At 38.9% G+C, this 23,517-nt stretch overlaps 1 protein-coding gene across 4 annotated transcripts in view; it reads left to right on the forward strand.

Moving 5' to 3' along the window:
• The window catches only part of CDKL5 (cyclin dependent kinase like 5), a 131,119-nt gene that overhangs the window by 40,566 nt on the left and 67,036 nt on the right, over positions 1–23,517 (forward strand). For all 4 annotated transcript variants that reach the window (XM_084506376.1, XM_084506379.1, XM_084506377.1 and 1 more), the window contains exons 2-3: positions 3,464–3,692; positions 4,185–4,219. In XM_084506376.1, coding sequence (XP_084362502.1) covers positions 3,629–3,692; positions 4,185–4,219 — 99 coding nt within the window. In that variant the 5' untranslated portion in view covers positions 3,464–3,628. The remainder of the gene's footprint in view (positions 1–3,463; positions 3,693–4,184; positions 4,220–23,517) is intronic.

Here is a 23,517-nt window from a genome sequence, read left to right on the forward strand (position 1 = left end):
ATAAAACTACACCTCTAATGGGGAGGAGAAGGAAGAGCTGGTGTTAGTAGTGATACATCATGACTAATAGAGCCAGGTAAAGCTTCCTTTTGTGTGCACCCTGTCTGACAGAAGGCATGCCAGGGTCTGCATGAATGCGTGACCATCAGAGACGGATACTTACATGCTGTAAGTTGTTTTACAAGGGTTTGACCCCCCTGTTTTGCTAGTGAACAGAGGAAATTGTTTCTAGAAACGTTTGCCCTCTAGAAAGTCTCAGCTCTGTCTTCTGAGTTTAATTAAAAATATTGTTTACTTTTTTGTTTTAGGAAAGCAAGAAAGGTGTTTGCGTACCGGCAAGAAGCTTGTTTGAAAGCTTGTTCAAAATCTATTGGGGAAGAGCTAGTTTTTTTTTCTTTTTTTTTTTTTTTAGGTGCTTTAATTTAAATCTGCATTATGTAAAACCAGCTGGTGCTTATTTATTTCAAGGTGTTTCGGTTTGCTGACTTGGCTGTAGGTGTTGTAGAGCACTGTGATAGCACTGAGACCATCTTGGAGACCTTCTTGTTTAGCTCAGGAGTCACCTCAGGAAGGGGTGCAAGGAGATGAGCTCTGCTTCTCCGCTGCTGGAGAGAGGAGGAACAGCCTCACATCTCGGGCTGCGAGGCTTGTGATGGAGCCAGCAGGAGACTTCCTAAAACAGACCTGTGCGCTGCTCCGTGCGAAGAATGAAGCTGTGGTTGCTATTAATAAGGTTTTACTTGCTATTTCCAGTGTTCAGCTGCTTGAAAGAATCCAGTCTGTTTTCACTAAGCCGCAGAATGAAGTGACTCCTGCTATGGAAAAAAAAAATTTGAAATTACTGTTTTGGTTAAAACTTAATTTCTATTTTTTATTTTTGAGAGAGTAACTGTAATAAGAAGACTCCTGGCAAGGTTCATGGAGTTTGGGTTCGTGTATTACCAGATTTCCTGTAAGAATAATGATTTTTTAAGTCTTAACAAGGCCAGCACCTTTCAGAAAGCAGACTGATCCCAGAAAGTTCAATGGGTGCTGTCATGGAGCAAGTATTTTTAGCAGCAGGCAGAGGCTGAAATATTCATAATGATTATTTTTGGTCTTTCGGGAGCTTTTTGTGGCAAAGATCTCAACCAAGTGCGTATCTCCTGTCATGAGGTAGCTGGGGTTGTTCCTCTGAGAGAAAATGAGGGGAGCGTTACGGGCAGCTCTTCTCTGGCCTAGTTATAGGACAAAGCCGAGCTTCGTGTGTGCAATACACAAATAAGGCCTGCTTTCCATGCCTCTCAGTTACACTAAATAACACTTGAGCAGTGGAGTAGGAAGGGATGAGGTGGGCCCAGCCAGCCTGGACTCACCACTGTCGTGGGAGGGATGAGTTTGAGCTAGTGCCTGGCTTGAGCTGCGTCACCAAGTCGGGGCACGAAGTACCGGGCTGTGGATCCTTGCTGCTGCTGTGGGCCGTTTCACTTCTCTTCATGACCAGTCCTGCTCGCTTCAGGATGAGCTTTCCACAAAGTGCTTTCAGCAGGGGAATACATGGTGGTGAGACTGGGAGTAGTGCAGAAGAGGCAGGCCGCTCAAGTGGCCTTTTCTTCTGGGAGTTCCCCAGTACAGACAGGCAGTTATATCAGCGGTCTGTCACGGTGCTGCTCGGGTAGAATCTGAGAAACCAGTTTGTGTGCTTCCTTGGGACGGTCAGAGTGCATCACAGCTGGTGGGTGGACATGGAGACGTGCCTGTCAGACTCCTGCCTTTCAGGAAGGGTAGGCATGCTGCCCTAGATAACGTGCATCCAGGAGCAACGGTGTAAGGAGCCAGCTGCCTTCCTGCCGCTCCAAATTCCCCCTGAAAGAAAAGGGAAGAGGATGTGGTGGCAGGAGAGGGAGGCACGCAGCACTGTGTTGCAGGGTGAATGGGTAGCTGCTTACAAATCTAGCCTTTATTCCCAGTAAAAATACCAGAAAGATCCATACTGAAGACACTTGCAGAAATCTTTATTTATATAAGCGTGGATCACTAGTTAGAGGCTTATGTAGTTTAAAGTAATTTCTGAGAATTTCAGAAATGATGAATGTGGGGAGAGGAACCTGCATCGAAAAAGAAGAGGGTATTTTATAAACCAGGCAAGCTTAGAAAAAAATGATTGATTAAAAGAGTAAATCAATCACTGAAATAATCCATTAGGGACTGGGTAACTCTTACAACCAACCAGCCATCCCTTGTGATTGAGATGTCGCTGCTTTCTTTTCCAAGTTTGTTTCCAAAATACTGGCTTGGTTAGCTCTGGAGTTGCTTTTGAAATACTCACAGCAACAACAAAATACCTCCCTTTGTCTTGTTCGGGCTAGCATCATTGATTTCTTTCCACTATTGCGTTGTCCTTTTTTATTATACTTGACTGGGTCAACACAAGGCTTTTGGCCAGCACCCACAGCTTACCGTAAAATAACAATGAGACTTCCTCTTCGTCTAAGCCAAACCCACTGTCATTAGCCCGTGCTTGCTCATTACACATAAGTTAATTAGGTAAATTCACCTCTATCCTGCCATCTTGTTTCTTATGAGTACTCCTGTTCTCAGATCACTGAAGTGTAAAAATCTCCTATTGCCATTTCACAGTGTAACTATTAGCTTTTTTCCCCTATTTTAGGCCATGGGATATATGCCTTAAGATAAGGGGCAAAAAAGCAGTTTGAATTGGCAAAAACAAACCTAGATGTTTCATTTGTTAAACTTCTATTTGTTAAACTTCTACAGGAGGTACGATTGGACTCTAAAACAAAGAGACAGAAAATACTTTGATTTCCCTGTATATAGTTGCTTGATCTAACCTATGGCTCCTTCCATGTTTGAAAAACACCAGGGGAGGGTGGGAAATCTGTGAAAAAATTACTTACTTCTTATTACACCTCCATTAAATGAATTGATAGAGGAAATAATTTTCTAGAACTGATTGCTAGTCAGTCTAACAAACAGTTTCCTTGAATTTTTTAAGCAATCATAGGAAATAATAGCAGGATGCTTCCTGTTGTTTAGTGTCCTTTGTGCCTTATCTTTTTTGCTATTACAGAGGACAAATAATAAAGTGATAAAAACCAACTTGTTTTTGTAACTATCTGTCAATGTAAAATGAAGTGAGAACATAGGTAATTAAAGGAGTATTTTTTGTTCACTGAGGTAGTTCCTATCAACACCTTGGCTTGCTTCTGTCTTACATAAAATTTGTTCCTACAAGTTATTATTTTAATAGTCACAGTGCAGGATTACAAAGCTAGCTGTTCTCAGACAGCAATGTGTATCATGGATCAAATGTGTAAGTTCTATTGGCTGTGAAAAGTGGAAGTAAATTGTCTGCTACCATTAATGTTGGACAATATTGTTTTGATATATATAAATCACTGCTATATTTACTGAAATAAAACAAGTTACTTAGTATACTATTTCCTCTTTTTTCCCCCTCCAGGAAGATACTGACTGTCTAGAAAATAGGAAAGCACGTAAGAAGTCCAGTTGATCAAGGTGGATTTTTTTTCCCAAGAGTCTTTTCACAATTGCCTTTTGCAAGACATTTGGACGCTCCCCATTGTGCCATGTTTTGTGGCTCTTACTGTAAGAAGAATTTGTCTTGATGAAGATTCCTAACATTGGTAATGTGATGAATAAATTTGAGATCCTTGGGGTTGTAGGTGAAGGTAAGTAGTATCTTCATAAAAATTCTAATTCGTTTTTTATTGAGAAATTATTTAGTCCTTTTAATGATAAGAAATTTTCATTTGCAAAATACTGCTTTTATGCAAATGTTAAGAAACATCCGCTTATTCTGTAGAGCTCCTAATTTCCATCTCAGATTGAAGGAAATGTTTGGAAGATGAAAAAAAAAGAAGGGGGGGAGAAATGGGACGGTTTTGTTTAAGCTTTTTGTATTAATCTCTTAAATGATACAGGATAGATGTAAATTATCCAACTTCTTAGTATATTTAAAAATAATTTTAGTGTTTTAAAACCCATTTACTTTGAAACCTTTTTAATTTTCAGTGCACAAAAATTTGGTAAGGTGCAAGTTTAGGATGGTACTGGGAACACTATTATCTCTGCAGCCTGGAGATGACTGAAGATCTGTATTTTCCTGCTTATTTCTGATTTGAGATGATTTTCTGGTTTGATTCCTATTTTCTTTGTTTCAGGAGCCTATGGCGTTGTACTTAAATGCAGACACAAGGTAAGTAAATTGCTTTAAGTCAGAGATAAATGTTGGTGTTTGGGTGAAACAATGACTTCTCATGAGAACTGAGGTGTTGCTATGCATCAGATGTGTTGCAATTGGGCAGGACTTTTGCAATCAGTTATTCAGATTTTTAATTGCAGTACTGTCGGAGGAAACAGCTATATAGAGTACCAAAACCCATTTTTTTTTTTTTTTAGCATTTAATATTTGCCTGAAATCTGTGAAGTATCAGTAATGTTTCACTCATCTCAACTAAGAAAGTTTTCTTAAAAATAAAATCGGAGTGCAGTTTACTCTGTCTCAATTTGAATATCGAATTAATTTTCCAATACTGCTATATGAGCATGCACTCCTCTTGGGGAGGAGGGGGATCTACAAGTCATTTCCACAGCTGTTGCTGGACAATTAAAATGCAGTAAGAAAGCAGTCTACTTCTATGCTCGTTGAATTTAATCTGGAAGAAAATGAAATGGGTTTTGTTTGTTTGTTTTTTAAAGGAGGGGGTGGGGTAGAACCTTTTTCAGAGAAAAGGGAATTCTGGCAAATTATCAATGCTATCAGAAGTGTTGTATAAGTTGGACATATATGTACCTTCTACTCATCAGCAAGGAACTAGTTTGCTGTCTTTGGAACTGCCGTGTAGTCATAATAAAATACCTTTTACTTCCCTAAAGCAAAACATTCCTGAATCATAGAATGATTCATTTGTAACGACCCAAGAATACATAAAAGGATTTTTTTTATGTATTCGTACCTTGTTCTAGAAAACGTTAACGCTGCAGAGGACCTACATTCCTGCAGTGGCTTTTATCACATAAACAAGTTCTTTTGCACAGGAAATGTAGTTATATTTGGAGTGGCTTACATTGTTGTACTGAGAATACAGAGCTGGGGCCTTGCTATGCAATAAGGTTTACCTACCCTTTTAGAACAATTTTTAGAAAGTAAGTGTAGGTTTTTGTTTGTTTGTTTTTAACTTCTGAGATTTTTAGAATACCACATGGTAAGATAATCATCTCTTACCTTCAGTAAAACCAAGGTAGAGCTTTGTGGTTACATTCTTACCTAGTGTATATTAACAGTGGCTATAAAAATTAAAAAAATACCTGATTAAAATGATTGATAAACATTGTTCTGACTTGGATATGGATACCTTACAGTATGCCAGATGACCAGAGAAGAATGGTTTTCTGTTAGCAGTGGGAGGTGCTTCTTCATACAGCCAGTGAAAAAATGTTGAATTTCATTGAAGGATCTCATTTTTTGGGTAGTTACTGCAGCATTTTTCTACAACTTCAAACTTAATTGAAACAACATTGATACTCTAAAACAGACTGTTAGTTATTAACATTTCTAGCAAGTGTGTTTGCTAAGACAAAGGATTTCCAATATTTTAAGCTCACTGAATTATGATTTTTTACTTAATTAAGTCAAGCCCCTCCCCCAGTCTCTAAAAGCAGACGAGCCTAGGGGCTATCTGTTTTAGTGAAAAAGAATATCAGAAAATTAAACTTGGATACTTGGATATGTCTCTTTCCCCTGGACTTCCTCTGGCTGATGCTCGTCTTTACTTTTTCCTATTATATATTTGCAAATATTGAGAGGGACTTGTCCTGAGCTATTTTGCAAGGTACAGCACAAATACATAATGCCTGCTGCATTATGAAAAATTGCTCGCATATAAAAGAAGAAAACCGTATTGCAGGGTGATATATGTAATTGTTCTCCTTGATCAAGAACTGTTTTTGTATACAAGTAGGAAAGTTATATTAAAAAGTACGTAAGCATTCACTTTTGTGCAGCCTTAACATAATTACCTGCAAATGCAAGGGTATGTTTTGTTTTATTTTTACTGTTTCGCTGCTGATCGGCTTTGCTTAAAAATAATGTTCTTTTTTAAGTGGTTCTTCCCCATGCAGGTAGCACCATTAATTTTGAGTGCCTTTTCAGTGCCACGTAAGAAACCCACACTGGAACATCATCTAGTTTTTGTGCTTTCTGGATCTTTTTTTTTTTTTTTTTTTTTTTAAGCTGTATTGTGTATATGAGGCCATCCTTGGTCATGTTCCCTCAGCATATACTGCTTTTCTTTTTGTACAAAGCTAACAATTATGTTTAAGAATTTGAATGCAGAAGTACTTATATTCATCTTTACAAACAGTGGTAATATTCAAGCAGCAGATTTTCAACGACTTTAAGTCAACTCATTTCCATTGTGTTGGTGAGAGGGTAAAATTTGCATGAAATGAGGAGCTGGTCCTTAATTGCATCAATTTTGCAACATAATACAGTAGTGCTTCAATAAATGTGTAGCTTTTTGTACCCGTACATTTCAGTGGCATTAATAAATGGATATAAGTTGGAGGGAATGGACTAAGGAACAAATACCTTGTCATTATTATATGACTTTTTTTCTTTGATAAGGGAACATTATCAGGAAAGCTAGAGTAGCTCCTCTAGAATGACTGTGTTTACATTATATAGCATATTTTTATTACAAATTCTTTATTGCTACTTGTGCATAGCAGTTACTTATCTATTTTTTTCCTGACATGAAGCTAATACAAATAATGCTAATGCTAGGATAAAGCAGATCTGATGTTCTGAGAAGCTTTTTTATGGGAAGACATTTCATAAAGAAATATACAGGAATATATTTGAAAACATGAAATATATTTTATTTTCATGAAAAAATAGTAAAATACTATGTCTTGGCTAATTTACGGTATATCATCTGTCTTTTCTGAAAACAAAAACAATTTGAACAGTTTAGCAGTGTCAGAGGTCATGGCTAAGAAAAAGAGTCTTTGTTCATGTTTAAGATCGGTCAGTATTTGTCTTTTACATAAAACCACCATCCCCTTTTCACTTTACAGTGCAAAATTGCAGCTTCATGCAGGGTTGTCCTTAATAATACCCTGCCCACCCCAATAATCCTTATTAGGGACTTAAGCACAAAGCATTAGGAGAAGTCTGATATCAGTATATGGAGCTAATAGAACAACGCTCTGGCTTAAAATCAATAAAATGATGGGACGGTGCTGTAGGAAAGCTATAGGGTACCCAAAGATGAACACACTAAGAAATGATGCTGAGGGGGAGGAAAGTTAGCTTAGATGTAGTTGTGAAAGGGGAATGTATAAATACACCAGGAGATAATAAACTGTGTATGTAGGAGATAAAGTTGAAAACTGTAGCTGTAAGTAGCAGGAGTTTGTAGAAATGGGGTTAATACATCCTTGGACCACTGAGAAAAGTGGATGGATATGATGTCCAGGTAGACAAGGTCATAACGTTGTTCTTCATTAGTGAGACAATTTGCCATGGGGTCAGGTTGGAGAGGAAGAAGGATTTGAACTTCTGGGGGTCAATTCAGAGATATTATGGCATGTCTAGCTTGCAAGTATTGATTCTGACTTCTGCTTTAGTTCTCATCTGCAGAACGTGCGTAAGTGTTTTATCTAAGCAGTGTTTTATCAACGTTCACTTGAATTTTCATCCAGATGCAGTTCTGCAAGAAACATGGACGTTTTGTCTTCAGAGCACGACTTCATTATTGTTTCTTAAGATGCAGTCTATTCTTTATTTACTAGACAAGCACAAAACACCTAGATCCCTAAAACTGATCCCTCTAAGGCAGGAGAAAAACACTGAAAATATGCCTAGGGGAATTTGCCTCCCCCAAACCAATGTGCTCTGGGGACAAGGCAGGAGGGTGTGCAGGAAGGGATGTGGTAACACAAATTCTCTAAAAGCCTGCTAGAATTTTATTGAGTCTCCCAGCCTTGTTCATTCCCTTGCTATGTGCTGTGTGTTTACAGAGTCTTTGGAGCCTGAGGGGGTGCAGTTTAATGATTTAGAAACGTAATGCCAGCTCTTCTTGCATGTACAACATCTCCTGCCTGATAAGATGTTTTTCTGGTCTTTCGTTTTAGAAGCGTATCTGGTTTTGGTTGTTCTTTATTGTATTTGAGATATTTTTATACCTTCTTCTTTAAGGTAAACATCACTAAATTCGCTTATTAAAAACAAGTGAAAATAAACTTCAGTTTATAGAATCACTTGGCTACTTCAGTGCCTCAAAGAATAATGACGAATAACCTTTTTAGTAGGTTTAATACATAAAGGCATTTTCATCTTTACCCGATATTTAATTTTGTCCTGTTTGAGCCCTCACTAATACTGTCATTGTCTTCAGACAAATTTTGTATGTGTCTCAGAATATCTGAAAAACATTTATATTGCTTTTTAAGAAACCTGCAGCCTAGTCATTCAAAAATATAATGGATATGTTTATGGGACATAATCACTAAATCTCACTTGAGTACCTCAGCTCTTCCCATGTCTTCTAGCATTACTGAACAGCAGGGTCACAGGTTCCTTGGCCTTCCCTTTGCTTTACCTATTAAAACCCTTTACTTTGCCATCTGCATTTACAGTTTTTCAGCTGGTCTGAGCTTTGGCTTTTGAAATACAACCCAGACGCGCTGCAGGAAAGCTTATTTGTGCCTCCAGGTAGCTCATCTCCGCTTCCATGTTGTGTGCACTACTTCTTTGTGTTGGAGCTCTGCCAGGAATTCCCTGTACACCAGTGCTGGCCAACTCGAGACAATTTTCCCAGTGTTTTGCATGTTGGAGTGGGCTTTTCCTGTGCTTTGAGGAAGTCTCCCTTGAAGAACAGCCAGCTCTCCTAGACTCCTTTACTGTTTAAGGCTGTCTCTAAGCAGATCCTTGAATAAGAGTAAATATTTTTGGTCTTGAATCTTGAATAAGGATAAAACCTTTTGAAGGTCCAAGGTTGTAATTATGCTGTTTTTCTTGTTCAGTTCTTCCAGCATCTTGAATTCCCCTATATCATGGCATTTGACATCAGGGATGCTGTTCCCTTGTAACCCCAGTGAGAAAGGCACTCATGCTCTGTATAGTATCATTTAAAATGATATTTATTAAGCCTAACCATGTAAAGAAAGTGAGAATAATAGAGACAATCTTACATCCCATTAGATACTGGAACCTGGAGTTGTGCAGTGTCAAAGGGGCCTCCGATCGGTCTGTAGCACGCTGTGCAGACTGCCTGGAGAAGGGGTTATGCCATTGTCATAATCTGAGCTACCACAGGACTTTCTTACAAGAAAACAACTCCATTAATAATTTCTGCTGTCAAACAGAATGGCTGTTTGTGTGAGAGCTTCTTGCTGTGCTTCTAGATAAAGGCAAGGGCATGCAAGTGTCATAATCACAAGTACAGAGTCAGAGCTGCCCGCAGGCACCTTCTGTACGAGGAGCTGGCTGAGTTTATCCTGTGGCCAAGGGATTTATGCAGAACACCACAGACCTGGAGGCCAAGCTGTACCTGCAGCATAGCTCAGCACAGGCCTTCAGGTCTCTGTTTTGCATAAATCTTGTTAGCTGTGACATGGATCACTAACTCCTTGATGTACTGCGGTCTTCTGGTCAGGATGACTGCACGTTGTCACTGCCTCTGAGGCCATGTACCTCAGAAACTTTCATGTTTCTGTTGGTTCACTGATGGGTTACCAAGAAACTGCTTTCTGCATCTTCCCAAAATCTCCTTATAGGCATCCTGTATTGCCCTTTCAGCAGATACGGAGTGCTCAAAGTCCCCTGTTAAAACTGGAATTTCTTGTAAGGCTTCTATTTAAAAATACTTTACCTATTTTGCCTTCTTGAACAAGTGTTTTGAAACAGATGTCCACCCTAATGCCACTTCTGCTGTTCTGTCCTCTAACTCTCAGGCAAAAACTTTTGGCTTTCTTCCACATTTCAAAGCAAATGTCCTTGCCTTCAAGCCTCTCCTTTGCAAGAATCTCCTTGCTTTCTTAGCTCATCTTCCTGAAATATTCTATGCATCTGTTCATGGCACCAGTCATGCAGCGTATCCCACCACATGATGTGTAACCCTAAGGAGTGATCTCGCTGGGGTAACAGTTCTAGGATAACAGTGCACAGTTGCAGAAATCAGGGTTGACTCCCTGTTCCTCCTGTTTCCCTTGACACTTGCATTTGTGTATAGGTATCTGAAGTCTGGTCTGGTCATGTTGCTTTCCCAGAGGGAAAGAGCGTCATGCTCATAGGAAACTTGGAGTGTATCTGATATTTATCATAGACATCAAATTCTGAATTTGACTGGTAGGTGTTAGAATCCCTTCTCAGACTTGTGTCTGCTGATGTTATTGATGTTCTTACTGTTCTCACTGCCGACCCTTCTTCTCATGTTGACAAGTTTCCCTTTAGTGACAGAATTAAAAAGTAAGTGTTCATAGAAGTTGTGTTTATCTTCAGTGTGTTGACACTACTGAAACTCTTGCTTTGGATGTGGCTTGCAAGGCTCCTGTAGCTCTCCAGCATGTGCTAAGCCAAGTACTTGGGCTGAATAATACTCTTCGTTAGGGTTTATTGTCAACATTATTTTTTTGGTATTATCTTCTACACAACTCTTTGTCTTTTAATTTGATTTACTGTTTTGACAGTATTTCCTGTTTGGATTCTCGAGAAATTAAATGAGTAAAAAAAAAAAAAAAAAAATCTACGTTCTCCAAATGAACGCAAATTAATGATGGCTGCATTTCCTTTTTTCCCCTTAATGTTCTAATCCTCAATGTGAGGGAGGTATTAGGAGGTTTCAGCTACTCAGCTAGAGAAGAAACTAGGATTGTCTGGTATTTGAGCCCCAGAAGATGAGCTGTGCTGATTCAAAAGCTTCTGGTTGTTGGTGTTCCTATTTTACTATACTTCTCTAATACTGTGATAATTTTAAAGGACCGTGCCCTTGTTCAGAAATTGTATCTAGACAGCAAAAGATGCTTAAGTTCACACTACTCCAATGCTTAGCTATGGAAAAGTTGCTTAATCAAGAACAAAAAGCAGTATATATAGTTGTGGGAAGTAGGTCTTGTCAGGTGAACCAGATTTCTTCATTCAAATCATGTAGAGTTGAAGGAAGCTACGTATGTATGTGACAGTTCACTTATGAGTGAGAACTGCACAAGATTTTAATAAAATTCTCTGTATAATTCTAGGTTTTTAAGGCTGTGTGGATATAAGAACTGGCTGATTGACAGTTGCTTTAAGGTCTCTTAGTAGGGAGCTAAGGAGAGGTATTTTTTCGTCTGTTCTTGATAGAGAAGGATTGTAGGTACCATATGGCTATTCAACGTTTTAATGAATAATCTGAAGGTAGATGTGAAATTACTGCTGTTAAAAGTTATCGAAAACACACTGAAGTGGTAAGCAATAAAAGATAACCTTGAAAAGCATTTAGCATTGTGTGGCAAGTGACTCCATGCAAAGCATGCTTTAAATATTTTTTTCTTATACAATTGACTTTCAAGATTAGGACTTCTCAGTGAAATCTGAATTATGTCAGGAGCATTTTGAAGCAATCAGTCGTACTGTTTCAGACTAAAGCTGAAAGCTGATTAATACACAAACTTATATTGTTTATTACCCTGATATACCTAAGAATAATCATTTTGAGTTGGATGAGTTTAGTTCAGCTCAGCATCGTAAAAAGTGGCTTTGTTAGAGGTAAACAACAGATATTGAAGGGAAGGATGTAACAACAGGACAAGCATGTTGTGATAATCCCTATGGTATTCACAGCCTCTAATTGCTACGGTGCTACTGGGAAGTAATTATCATCAGAATATTCTAGCACAGATTATGCCAGCAGTGGTGTTGATTTTTTTTTTTTTTATAACTGTATCTCATATTTAAAGCAACCCGTCCTTTGTCATCTACTTGTCCATGTGTAGTGTTTGAAGTGTTAACTGGTATTTCTGTATACTGTATAAAGTATTTTGTCCTTATGCAATTTTTTTTTAAATGCCATCAATTTAGAGTTGGCTATCCTTCACCTAAAAACGGGTAAAAAGTACACTGCCAAATCCTACTGATTTATACGTCAGATGGCAACAGTAATGGTGAAAACGTGATACCTTGTTGCTGCCTCTGCTTCATCCTCAAAAATTTTGCTGATCTTTGATTTTAGTTACAAGTAAAATCAAAGGCGGCATTGCTGATTTTTCCCGACTGATCAAGTGTGGTTTGGCTCTGTGGCAAGGTGATTGTTTTTAATCACGGTCAAGGGCAAACCTCTGTACAGTGCACCGTTTTCTTCCAGTAATGGTAGCGTGCATATGGAGGATTATTGCACTTAATGTTGTTCCTTAGGCTAAAGCACAACTCCCTGATGCTTTTTGTGCTGAAACTTGTGTGAAATCCATACGGTGAAATTACGCCAAGCTTTTGAAGTAAATGGTGTATGCCAGTAGTAAATGTTTGTAACAGAGTTGAGGTCTGTTGTTTTGAGTTTTATGCAAAGAAAATACAGCTATTAGGCAAGCTGTAGTGCTGCAGATCTTATCACTCTGATAACCACTTGCTTCAACTTCACCATTAGGCAATGAATAACCTCCTGAATTCCTTACAGAGCTCTGTTTTGAAATACTAGGTCTATAGTATTTCTTTTAGAAACTTTCCGTGGCATTTGAGTGCAGCAGTGAGAGGCGAATTTGGTAAGTGGTAATTCACTTCAGGAACCATTTTTCTGTACCTGTAGATAAATGGCATGTGATAAACTCTCTTAGCTTTGCAGGGTAGATGCTAATATGGTGTTGAAAGTTTCTAAAGCTTTCATTTTTTCATTGATGCGTTGTCTATACCTGAACCCGAGCTTTTTCCATAGTCCTTCTCAGTTCCCTATGGCAGGGCAAAACAATCAAATTAGCATCATATTGTAAATTTTAATTGCTGATATCAGTGAAAACCTGTTTTGTTTTGTTTTAATTGCATGGAAGATTCATGTATGTACTGTTACTGCTTCAAACATCAGACAGTTGTCAAGAATGGAGGATAAAACTCAAATTGCTGAGATACCTGGTTTGAAAGGACAGCTGGCTACTTGTCAGGCATGGAAATAAACGCCCTAGTGGCACTAGTGGAAGACAGGTGCCTTAGTGCTGACATTTGTCAGTCTGTCTGTAGTCACTTCAGTGGGACGGTGCTGCGATCATGTCTGCAGTTGTTTGTTTTTTTTCCCCCTTTAAGTCTTTTATGACAGGGTACCAGGCAGCTGTGAGAAAGGGCCCTTGTATGATACTCCATCCCGTTGCCTCCACCTTGGTGCTTGTCATGTTAATGAATGCTGCTCAGATGTTCGGCAGTAGGCAGTATTCAAAAATGGCATTCCCTCTTTTTTTCCTCCCCAAAGCCTATTTTAGAAATGGGAGGTGTGGGAGAAAGATGAGAGCTTTCGGAGAAGAGAAAGCTAATTCGGTGTAGGAGGAGATATTAAGATTCTTGTTTTCAGGAGAGTTGAATTCAAAGCAGCGCAGTGTGAGGGTGGTGTTTGCAGTGCCACAGATCGGGATGGCTTAAGTGGGACATTGGGTAATGGCATTCCTGCAGTGCAAAGCTGAGTGCGGGGAGACCTGATGCTGCACAAGATTTTCCAAACAAGAAGAGGGAGCAGGAGTAAATACATAATCTAACACCTTGTCCTTCAGTTACCTGCGTTGTTGCGGTATGAGTGGCATATAAGCCGAAGTTAAAAATAGCAGCAGCAGTACACCTTGCCTTGGCAAGGATATGTGAAGTGTGTTGCTGGTGGCTCTTGACTTAAGTCAAAGATAAGTGATTTGTTACATGGAGAGGGAGAAGAGATCAGTATTTTTAGTCACACTTCCAGCTTCTTTGTCACATTAACCGTTGTAGATTAACCTGACATCTGTGATGCTTTTTCTTTTATTTCTTAGAGGAACGGCGTGTCTTTCTGATGGACTTGTGCATAATGGGCTGCATGAATTCCTGCTATGGGTACTGTTTTTTAAATGAAGGATTGCTGCTTATTATTGCAGATAACACTTTTCCTTGGAAGATTGCCAGTAAATAGACAAGCTCCTTAGTAGTAGCTTCCATCTGCAAATGGGTTGCATATCATCACACCTGGATTAATACAGGAAACATATTCAGACCTGCAGCAGTGTGTTGTGTGGCTGCCCCTAATGGTTTTAATTGCGAACAGCTCGTAGTTCTGTATCTCATTCTAATGCACTGTCAGTGAAAATTTAAGTGTATGTCATAAACATACAAAGCAAAACTGTCCATGTAAATTTTTCATTTTTTTGCGAGAAAGAATATACTACACTAGAAAAAATAAAGTTATGAACCTGACTGCAGTATTTCTTAAAAGCTGTATAAGAAGAAATGAGGATTTAAGACCTGATGTAGGGACTTGGATCATTAGGAAACTGGTGATGCAGGCTAGGTAATTCATAGATAATGAAAATTAATGTATAGGAGAAGCAGCAACATATGGCTAATTACAGAACTACATCTGTAGTAGTATGAAGTTGCTTGAATATTGGATTATAGTTTAGTCTTGTCATCAAATTGCAAAGTACTGTGTAGCATAATTGATGCAAAAAAGCTGAATTTTTAAATTTTAGGTTAGTTGTCTAGTTGTCTTTTGAAGGATTCTTATGGACTTCTTAAACTTCTGTAGGACATGCGAGCAGCTCTAAGAAAGCTAGGTTAATCACTGATCTCTGGACACTGTATTTAAATAAAGGCCAATAAAAGCACAATTCAGTTCTTGAGAAGTTCAGTATTAAATGTACTATGGTAAAGGTGGATGGATCTGGATCATCTGGCTGGTTTTCAAAATTATTTGTAGAAACCAAGTTGACCTAAAATATTACCACACAAGATAAGTATCTTGGATGTACCAATTACATTAACTTATTTCCTTAATTGTTTTGTGAATTTAAAGCTTTTTTTTTTTTTTTTTTTTTTTTGGACTAGGAGTTCTGGAAAAGGAACAATTGACAGTGAAGGTAAAACATTGACAGAAATAGCAGAAGCTTGCCCAGTATTTCACTTTATTTAGAAACTATAGGCTTTTCTAGGTACAATTATTTTTCATCGGAAAGGATTGCAGTACGTTTTTAAATAGTAAATTGTCCTTCTGAATGGCCTGGTTAAAGTTATTTTACATAATTACATAGTTTTGTGTAACTTCTAATTGGTGGGATGCCCTTTTAAAAATATAGGAAACTCTTTTTCTTTTTTGACTAGAAATCGTTGGTTGTGTTTTTGACTAGAAGTACTCCTTTTAAGGTATAGCAGTGTTTATTTCTCACTCAAAAATGGGATAACAATAAACGGGGAAGAAGGGATAGTATTTTTGGTTTATAACATTAAAACTGTTTCAAATGTTTGTGTAGGTAAAAATACCTGCAAAAGAAGTTAGTATTTGCACGTACCCTGTATGGTGTTAGATCTCAGCTAAAAGCCTAAGGGATTAGACAAGCCTGCCATCAGAGTATGATGATGAAAGCATTTTGGATACAGCGGCTGGCCAGTCTGAGCTCTAGAGCAGAGGTGATACTGTTGAGACTGCAGAGTGCTCAGTGCTTCTGTCTGGAAGGACTTAGCAGGTTTCCTTCAGCTCACAGCAGATGTTACAGGTTTGTACAGAACTGCAAGAATTCTTTATGCTACTTGTCTGTACAGATAGCAGAAAGTAATACATGTGTATTATAAGACTACAACTCTCTGGAACACATAGTTTTGATTTGCTGTATTTAGCTGTACCTGGGCAATAAAACTCAATTCATCTGCTCCTTACTTTTGATAAAGAAATCCAATTTTATGTTAGCATTCCTTATTCTAAAGGGTATATATTTAAGCTTCTTTTAGTTTAATTGGAGGGGGGGGGACACAACATATGACAACTTTAGATTTACGAAGTCTCTGTATTTTTATTATATTATCCCTGGATTGTTTTTAGCTTGTGTTGCTAGGTGAGACCAATCTTCACATAAGTTCATTTGAAATCCTACCGCCCTACAACATAATGCCTTAACTTTGCCCTTTATAAAAAATCAGCTACTTTTTGGAATCCAGGTTTCAAGATGTACAGCAAAGTGAGGGATTGTTTTTGAGTAGCTCAGGTAACTTGTTACTGGAAGGAGATACCAATGCTGCTCTTTGTTTTAAAGTTGTTTATACCTTAACTGATAAAGCATCTTCCATTTTGTCCTCAATGCGAATACTAATTTGTGTAGAGTACTGCAGCATGCAGATACTAGTGTAACAAAGCTAAGTGCGTATTTGACAGAAGGGGAAGGTGAACACCTGCAGAATCTATAAGGGGAATAATTATTCCCACTGCCACTCGTTCTTTCATGGATCTCATCCCCTCATACCCCCATTATACAGGTGCAGAGGTGTGTTCCCAATGGATTTAGGAATCTCCGGTGTGAAGTATTGAGGGCAAAGTTTGCTAGCAGTCAAGTCACGGCTGCATCTCTGGAGTTCTCTTGATGGTGATGACAAACTAGTTCTTACATCTTTTGCACGTGCTGTACTTGGATGTTTGTCCTCCTTATGGACTGGTCCTTAGCCTCACTCTTAAGTATTTCGGCTTCCATAAATATTAAGTCAGTTTCCTGTTTTTTCTTGTTTGAAATACGTGTCTGTAACATTTCCCTTTCAGGCCAAGGGGAAAAGGGCAAGTTTATGCTGTAAGCTGCAACCTAGTTGCCATCCTCCTGTTGTTGCCTGCAGGGTCTGCTTGCAATCAGCTGTGCTGCAGCCTTCTGGGCTTGGCATAATGCTTTCCTCAATTTTACGGTTGGAGCACCATCCTGGGAACAGTTTTCCTCAGCAATAAAAAAATGAGTTTTGTGCAATTTCTTCTGCATGCTGCTCTTCGCACATGTTCGTGCTCTCGCAGTGCCACCCCCAACATCCTATTTATACCTATTCTGATCTGCTGCATGTCTGCAGCAGAAACAAGGTGCATGAATGTTTGTTCTCTGAAAAGTTTTGTGTTCTGTTTCTAGTTCTCAGCATAGCCTTGTGTTGCCTTATTGAACAACTGAGTATCAGTTGATCATAAAATGCTTTGAGAGAGAAAGCTTAGTGTTGGTGCTGTCTTATCTAGTATTTTTTTAATTTTTAGTCTTTTTTTGATTGCAAAGTTTTCAGGTATCACAGGAGTAGGTGTCATAATTGTAATCACGTGCAGAGATGTAGAAGGATGAATTTATATAGGATCAAGAAAGGACTTGGTTGGCTGGTTGTACACCTACCTCCTTTTCTGACAGTACACATCTTGACCAGGAGGCAAGCTATCTTCTTGAAATCAATTAACATTTCCAACAGAGATGGAGTAGTGCCATGTTTATGCACAGAAATATGTTGCAGGCAATGCCATCTGTGGAGTAAAACTGACTAGCTACTTCTACAGGATCAAATTTCCTGTGACTGTTTGTGTGAAAAATTCATCCGGGTGTTGTGTACCTTCCCCCCCCCCCCCCCCCCCCCCAAGGCATCAGCTAGCTAAGAATGATGTTAAGAAATGTATACAAGATAGTATCTGGTGGAATTGCGGCCTGGGTTCTGAACCTGCTCGAACTCTGTAAGTCTTTCATGCTTCCAATGCTATTAGCGCTGTAGCAAGGAGGAATCTGAACTAAGTAGGGAGCTAACAAGAATCAGCAGGAACGTTACCAGTGACTTTTAGGAAGGCTTATGGGAGGCCAAACAAAATCCATTCCACAAATGCTAGCAGACTAAATAAATAAATAAATAAATAATAATAATCAAAAATCTTGGGCATATTTCTGTTCAGAAATTCTAGGATGTAGCCCCTTCCTCCTCCGTATCCTTCATCCAGGTTCCTCAGATGACCAGATCTCCCAGGTGAATTCAGTTTCAGAGAAGCAAATCAAGGGAGACCAGCCTGTCTATAGTATTTCTTACATTCTGTTCATCACAGATGTCAGTGAAATTGACAGTTTTCCCATGTACATTGCTTGAAGATTCTTTTGGTGCTTGACCAGCATCCCTTTGATTTCACGTGTGTACATGTACAGAGCCATACAGAAATGCATATGTAAGCACACGTACACATTTTTTAGTTAATGAGCTACATCAAGAGGTTTCTTCTGCTCTGTTGTGAAAACCAATGCTAGCCCATTCCTTCTGATGCATCAGCAGAATTTTACATGCACTAGCTAGTACACAGTTATGCTGATCCTTTTTATCCTCATGAGGATGAGCAGAGGTGGATGCTTGTGTCTCAGTATGGAGTACAAATGGCAATGATTCTGCTTTATTGAAGTTTTCAGCAGGAGCATACAAGTGTCAACTCAAAAGATGAAGAAAATAGTTCACAACTGAAGTTTTCTGATTATATTTTCTCAGATATCACTCATGTCTTCATCCTAAGGTCATGGTTCAGGAAAGTACTGAAAAATTACCCTCTCTGCTAAAGCATCATGTGCTTTTTCCCTAAACATGTTTGTGTGAAGGAAGGCATTTTTTTTTAGCAGTTCTGAGCTAGAAGAAAAAGTGAAAATGAGGTACGTGTATAATTTTCAATTACTTAAATTCTTTGACAGCTCTGTTTCTACAGTAAACAATAAGATCCAGAATTTTTCAATGAGAGAGAATACCACCTTCTGAGATTGTCTGACTGGGATGTGATCTTGCATAGAATAAATTTGTAAAGGCAAATGTAGAGGAATAATTAGGTCCATGGATCTTTTGTGCTTGGATTTTTTTCCTCTTGATATTTGGTATAGGGTAGGTTAACAGTTAACAAATTTGCAAGAGCTTTTGCTTTTTTGAGGAGATGGCAATAGCTGTCTGTTCACACCATACTACATGAATGAAATCTATGTTAGGAGACTTCTTTGTTTTTGATGGTTTTATTTGGTTCTAAAGTAATTAATGGATTTCCTTGATAACATTCTTGTATAATACTTACCATACCCAGAGCTTTGGATGTTTAACCTTTTAATGTAGTGTAGTTTTAAAAAATAGAAACTAAAATTTAGACATCTGGAACTGTGGTATAACAAAACCAAGTCAGAGGTAGTACAAGCATGAATGCCATGAAAACTGCTGAAAAAACAGAAACTGCTGTTAGAGCTGCTCTTCACGCTCTACATGAGCAGAATGCTTGCTGCTACATCAGTTTACAGAGGACAGAAGACAACCTTTATCTGAAGAAGCTTCGTCGTATGTATCTACAACTAGTTCAGCCTAATGCAGTGCAGCTTCAAGCTTATTTGTACAGCTTTAGTTAGCTTTTGTTTTTTTTTTTTTAATAATCTTAAATGTTTTGTTTCTCCTTAATCAAATATGAAGTAACAGTATCGTTTTTAAATATTAACAAGTAATTTTACAAAGTGAAAGGTTTGAATTCCTTGGGGAGTAAAAGTTTCCAAAGCTCCTCCAATTGTTACTTGTTCTTCCATGTCCATTTAGATCAATCTTACAGTGCCTTGGTATTCTGAGAAGTACACCTCTGGGACATCAATATATAACATACATTCTGAATCCAAACTTTTTTTTTTTTTTTTTTATGGCAACCTTTCACATAAATATTTGAGGTCTTATTCAAGGATCTTAACCTGTAACATCCTCCTGGAAACTTAATGTAAGAAAAATAGCTACTTCCAATGGGGCTGTCTTTGCCTGTTATTTAAAGCTTTATTGATCTCAGGTAATACCTTCTATTATACTGGGAAAAAGAAATAGAAAGCTTCTAGAGGAGATATTTATAGCTTTATGCATATACTGATTGGAGAACGTGTGCTGTATTGTCCAATATGCAAGTTAAAGAAGATGGGTGAGCTTCAGAAATTCTGGTCTTGCTGCTAGCTGTGCCAGATTGCCTTGTGGGATGTGAGAATTGATGCTGTACGGTTGCATTGGCAATGGAGATGTTCTTACTTCAGTAGCACAGTTGGGAATACTTTATTTGTATTACTAGCTTGTATATTGCAAATACAATCCAGTGGTCTGTGGTGTGTAGCAGTGAAACCCAGCAACTCCTGATACAGAGGAGGTAATATATCTGAGGTTAATCACTTTATTTCTAACTGTACTGTAAAAATGTGTGTGTTTGTACGTGTGTGGAAAAAATAAAGCATCCAGAGACAGAAGGGTTGCAAAGTCAAGTAGCTTGGGTGGAATTAATCTCACCCACTGTTTCAGTGCGTAGGTCTTATGTAAACGAGGGAGATCAGTTATGTAAATTGAGACTCCAGCCCCCAAAAAGCAATTCATACCATCTGGGTAAAATTGGCAACCTTTTGGCCGAATCTTCTCTCCTTCCCCTGCTTTCACTAGCTGTGGGGAAAGCCTTGATAGCTCATACTGGGTACAGAACTCTTAGCAAGATAGACTGCACTTTGGAAATGTTTGAGGTTTGCTCTAGATGTATTGGGTCTTTTTAAACACAGAGCATACTTGTTCTCCGTTTAAATTTAGCTTGGGAGATTGCGTTTTCTATTTTGGACCTGAAGAAGGGCTTCAGTTTCTTTCGCGTGTATACCAGCAGTTCTAATAAAAGAACGTTACCTTTTCCCCTCAAATACTGCCTTGCTTATATATGCTGTGATAAACTTACTTTTTTGCACATAATTTTCCAGACTCCTCAAATACAAAATTCATCATAGAGCACCATATGGAGACCCACGCAATTGTCACACAGCTGTCAGCTTCTAGTATTTGATATGGCGTAGCTGGTAGCCTGTTGCCTTCATCCTCTGCACATACCAGGACTCTGTGGAATGGGACTCATCTGTGGTTTCAGTGGGTTTGTAGCTATTTCTGAATTCGCCCATTCCTTTGCTTTCAGTAAAGGTGGATTCCAGTAAAATTGTAGATGTTCACAGATTGATTATCTTATTTGTATACTAATTTCTGAGTCCCATTTCCTTTTCTCAGCTCTGTCTTCTAATCTGTTTTCAGTCTGCATTTTTCTGCCTGCTCTTCCTAGACTATGTGGTTGCTGTGTTCCCTGGCTGTCAGGTCTTCATTCTGCATTTTCTTTTACCCTCCTCTCCACCTGTTGTTTCCACATTTGGGGATGTTGTGGTTTAACCACAGCAGGCAGCTAAGCACTGAGCCATTTGTTCACTTCCCCCTAGTGGGACTAGGGAGAGAATAGGAAAAAAGGTAAAACTCATGGGATGAGATAAAGACAGTTTAATAGGACAGAAAAAGAGGGGAAAATATATATACAAAACAAGTGATGCACAATGCAATTGCTCGCCACCTGCCAACTCATTCCCAGTCTGTCCCTGAGCAGCAGCCTGGCCAACCCCCCCAGTTTTATTGCTGAGCAAGCATGACACCATATGGTACGGGATATCCCTTTGGTCACTGGGGCCAGCTGTCCTGGCTGTGTCCCCTCCCAGCTCCTGGGGCACCCCCAGCCTCCTCGCTGGCAGGGCAGCACAAGAAGCTGAAAAGTCCTTGCCTTACAGTAAGCTCTGCTCTGCAGCAACTAAAACATCAGTGTGTTATCAGCGTTATTCTCATCCTAAATCCAAAGCACAGCACCATACCAGCCACTCAGAAGAAAATTATCTCAGACAGACATAATAAAGATGGTGAGACCTTCCCCTTTTGCCAAGCGTTATTGTTTTGTCATATTGGGGCAACCTTTCACCGTGAACATAAAGTCTTTTTTTCCTGGCTCAAAAGTGCATGTGTATGTGTGTGCAACATCTAAGAGTTGTGCGTTAGATAGTCTTACTGGTAGGGGGTAATTTTTGTAAGAAGAGATTTAAAAAAAAAAAAACACAAAACAACTTTTTAAATGTTCCTGGAGCTGGTGTGATGTTTAAACTTTTCCTTTTTTATATAAAAAAGGAAAAAATATATAGAGAGAAGTCCTTGGACTCTGTAGAAACGACCTGAAGTGAATCTACAAGCTTCTTTCTCGATTAAGCTCCAAAATCGGAATCTTAGATGTGCAGCACAGAGGTAGAAATGCTATTTTTATGAAGTAGTCTGAGTAACTGCAGTTTTTTCCTCATATGTTTAGTAGTGACAGAAGTCTTCCTTGGATGCAGTTTCCTTTATTTCCTCACGTACATTTACATTACCATACACCTTGGCACCTCTGTGGTTCCTCCAACCTCTGTGACAGTGATCAGTAAACCTAGTGTATGTTTGAGGTATGAATTTTGTCTGCTGTCCTTTTTAAAGAAATTTGGATTGAATTTGAATCCTAGATACTGTTCTATAAAGAAGAAACAGTTTCTCAAAGGAATGCAGTTTTAAATGCTTGGCAGAGCAGAATGGCAATATTGTTAAGAGACAAGAATTTCTCCCTTATTGGCCAAAGAATGTGCAGTCTGTCTGATCCTGGAGAAGAAAAGCCCTTAAGCCCTTCTTTCTGTATGAACTTGAGTGTAGACACTCTGAGAAGAAACGAAGATGTCTGTTTAAACCCATTTTGATATGTAGACTGGAAATTAAAAAAAAATAAAAATTAGCTAAATTAAAAGGGAAGTAGGAAAGAGCATTGATTTAGGATTTATGGGTAACATCCATCAGGCTCATGGAGAGAGTCAGAAGTGAGGAGGAATGATCAATGAAATAATCCTACCTTCTCATACTAAAACTAATTTAAAAAATGAGGACAAGTATAGTACCAATTTGCACCCTATAGAACTTTCTTGTTATAAGGTTGCCCTAGAACTTGGCTTTGATAAGAGCATAGTGTAGTCAGCAACTATGTCTCATGATTTGTTGGGGCAGGGGAAGAGAAAAGAGCAAAAAGATAGCTTTTTCTAAATGCCATAGTATTGTTGTGGGGAAAAAAACAACAACAAAAAACTTGCTGTAGTTGTGTAGAGGAAGAAGTAGCCAAAGAATTGAGGTTAGAAAATAGAGGTGGCATTTCTCATTCAAATTTCATGAGTGAACTGAGGCAGAAGGTAACAGAGCACAGAGCTTGAACAGAGTATTCAAGAAACTGGTTGGTGGGGAGCTCATGGAAGGCAACTTAAAGGGCAAGGGAAAGCTGGCAGTCCTTTAACAGCATCCTCTGAGCATACGAACAGTCCATCCTGGTGCTCAGGAAAATAGGTAGACTGATCAGCAGGCTGACTTGGCTGAGCAGGGAGTGGAGTTCATGATGGAGCTCCAAGAGGGGGGAAAAAAAGTATACAGGAGGTGGAATCAAGGATAGGCTGAAAAGGAGGAATATAGCAACGTTGATTGGGTGCATCTGGGTGGTGTCAGGAAAGCCAGAGCTCAGCTGAAGCTGAGATTTGCAAGGGCAGCAAGAAGCACATCTGTTGGCAGAACAAGGAAAGTGTGGACCCACTACTAAGCGGGGCTGGCAATTCAGTGACAGCAAATCCAGATATGTCTGAGGTGCTTGGTGCCAACTTTTTGCTTAGTGAAAGGGTTGAGGAAAGAGATGAATTATCAGCAGTGGGTGAGGACTGAGT

Source organism: Aythya ferina, assembly GCF_964211825.1.
Source record: "Aythya ferina genome assembly, chromosome: 1".
Taxonomy (NCBI): domain Eukaryota; kingdom Metazoa; phylum Chordata; class Aves; order Anseriformes; family Anatidae; genus Aythya; species Aythya ferina.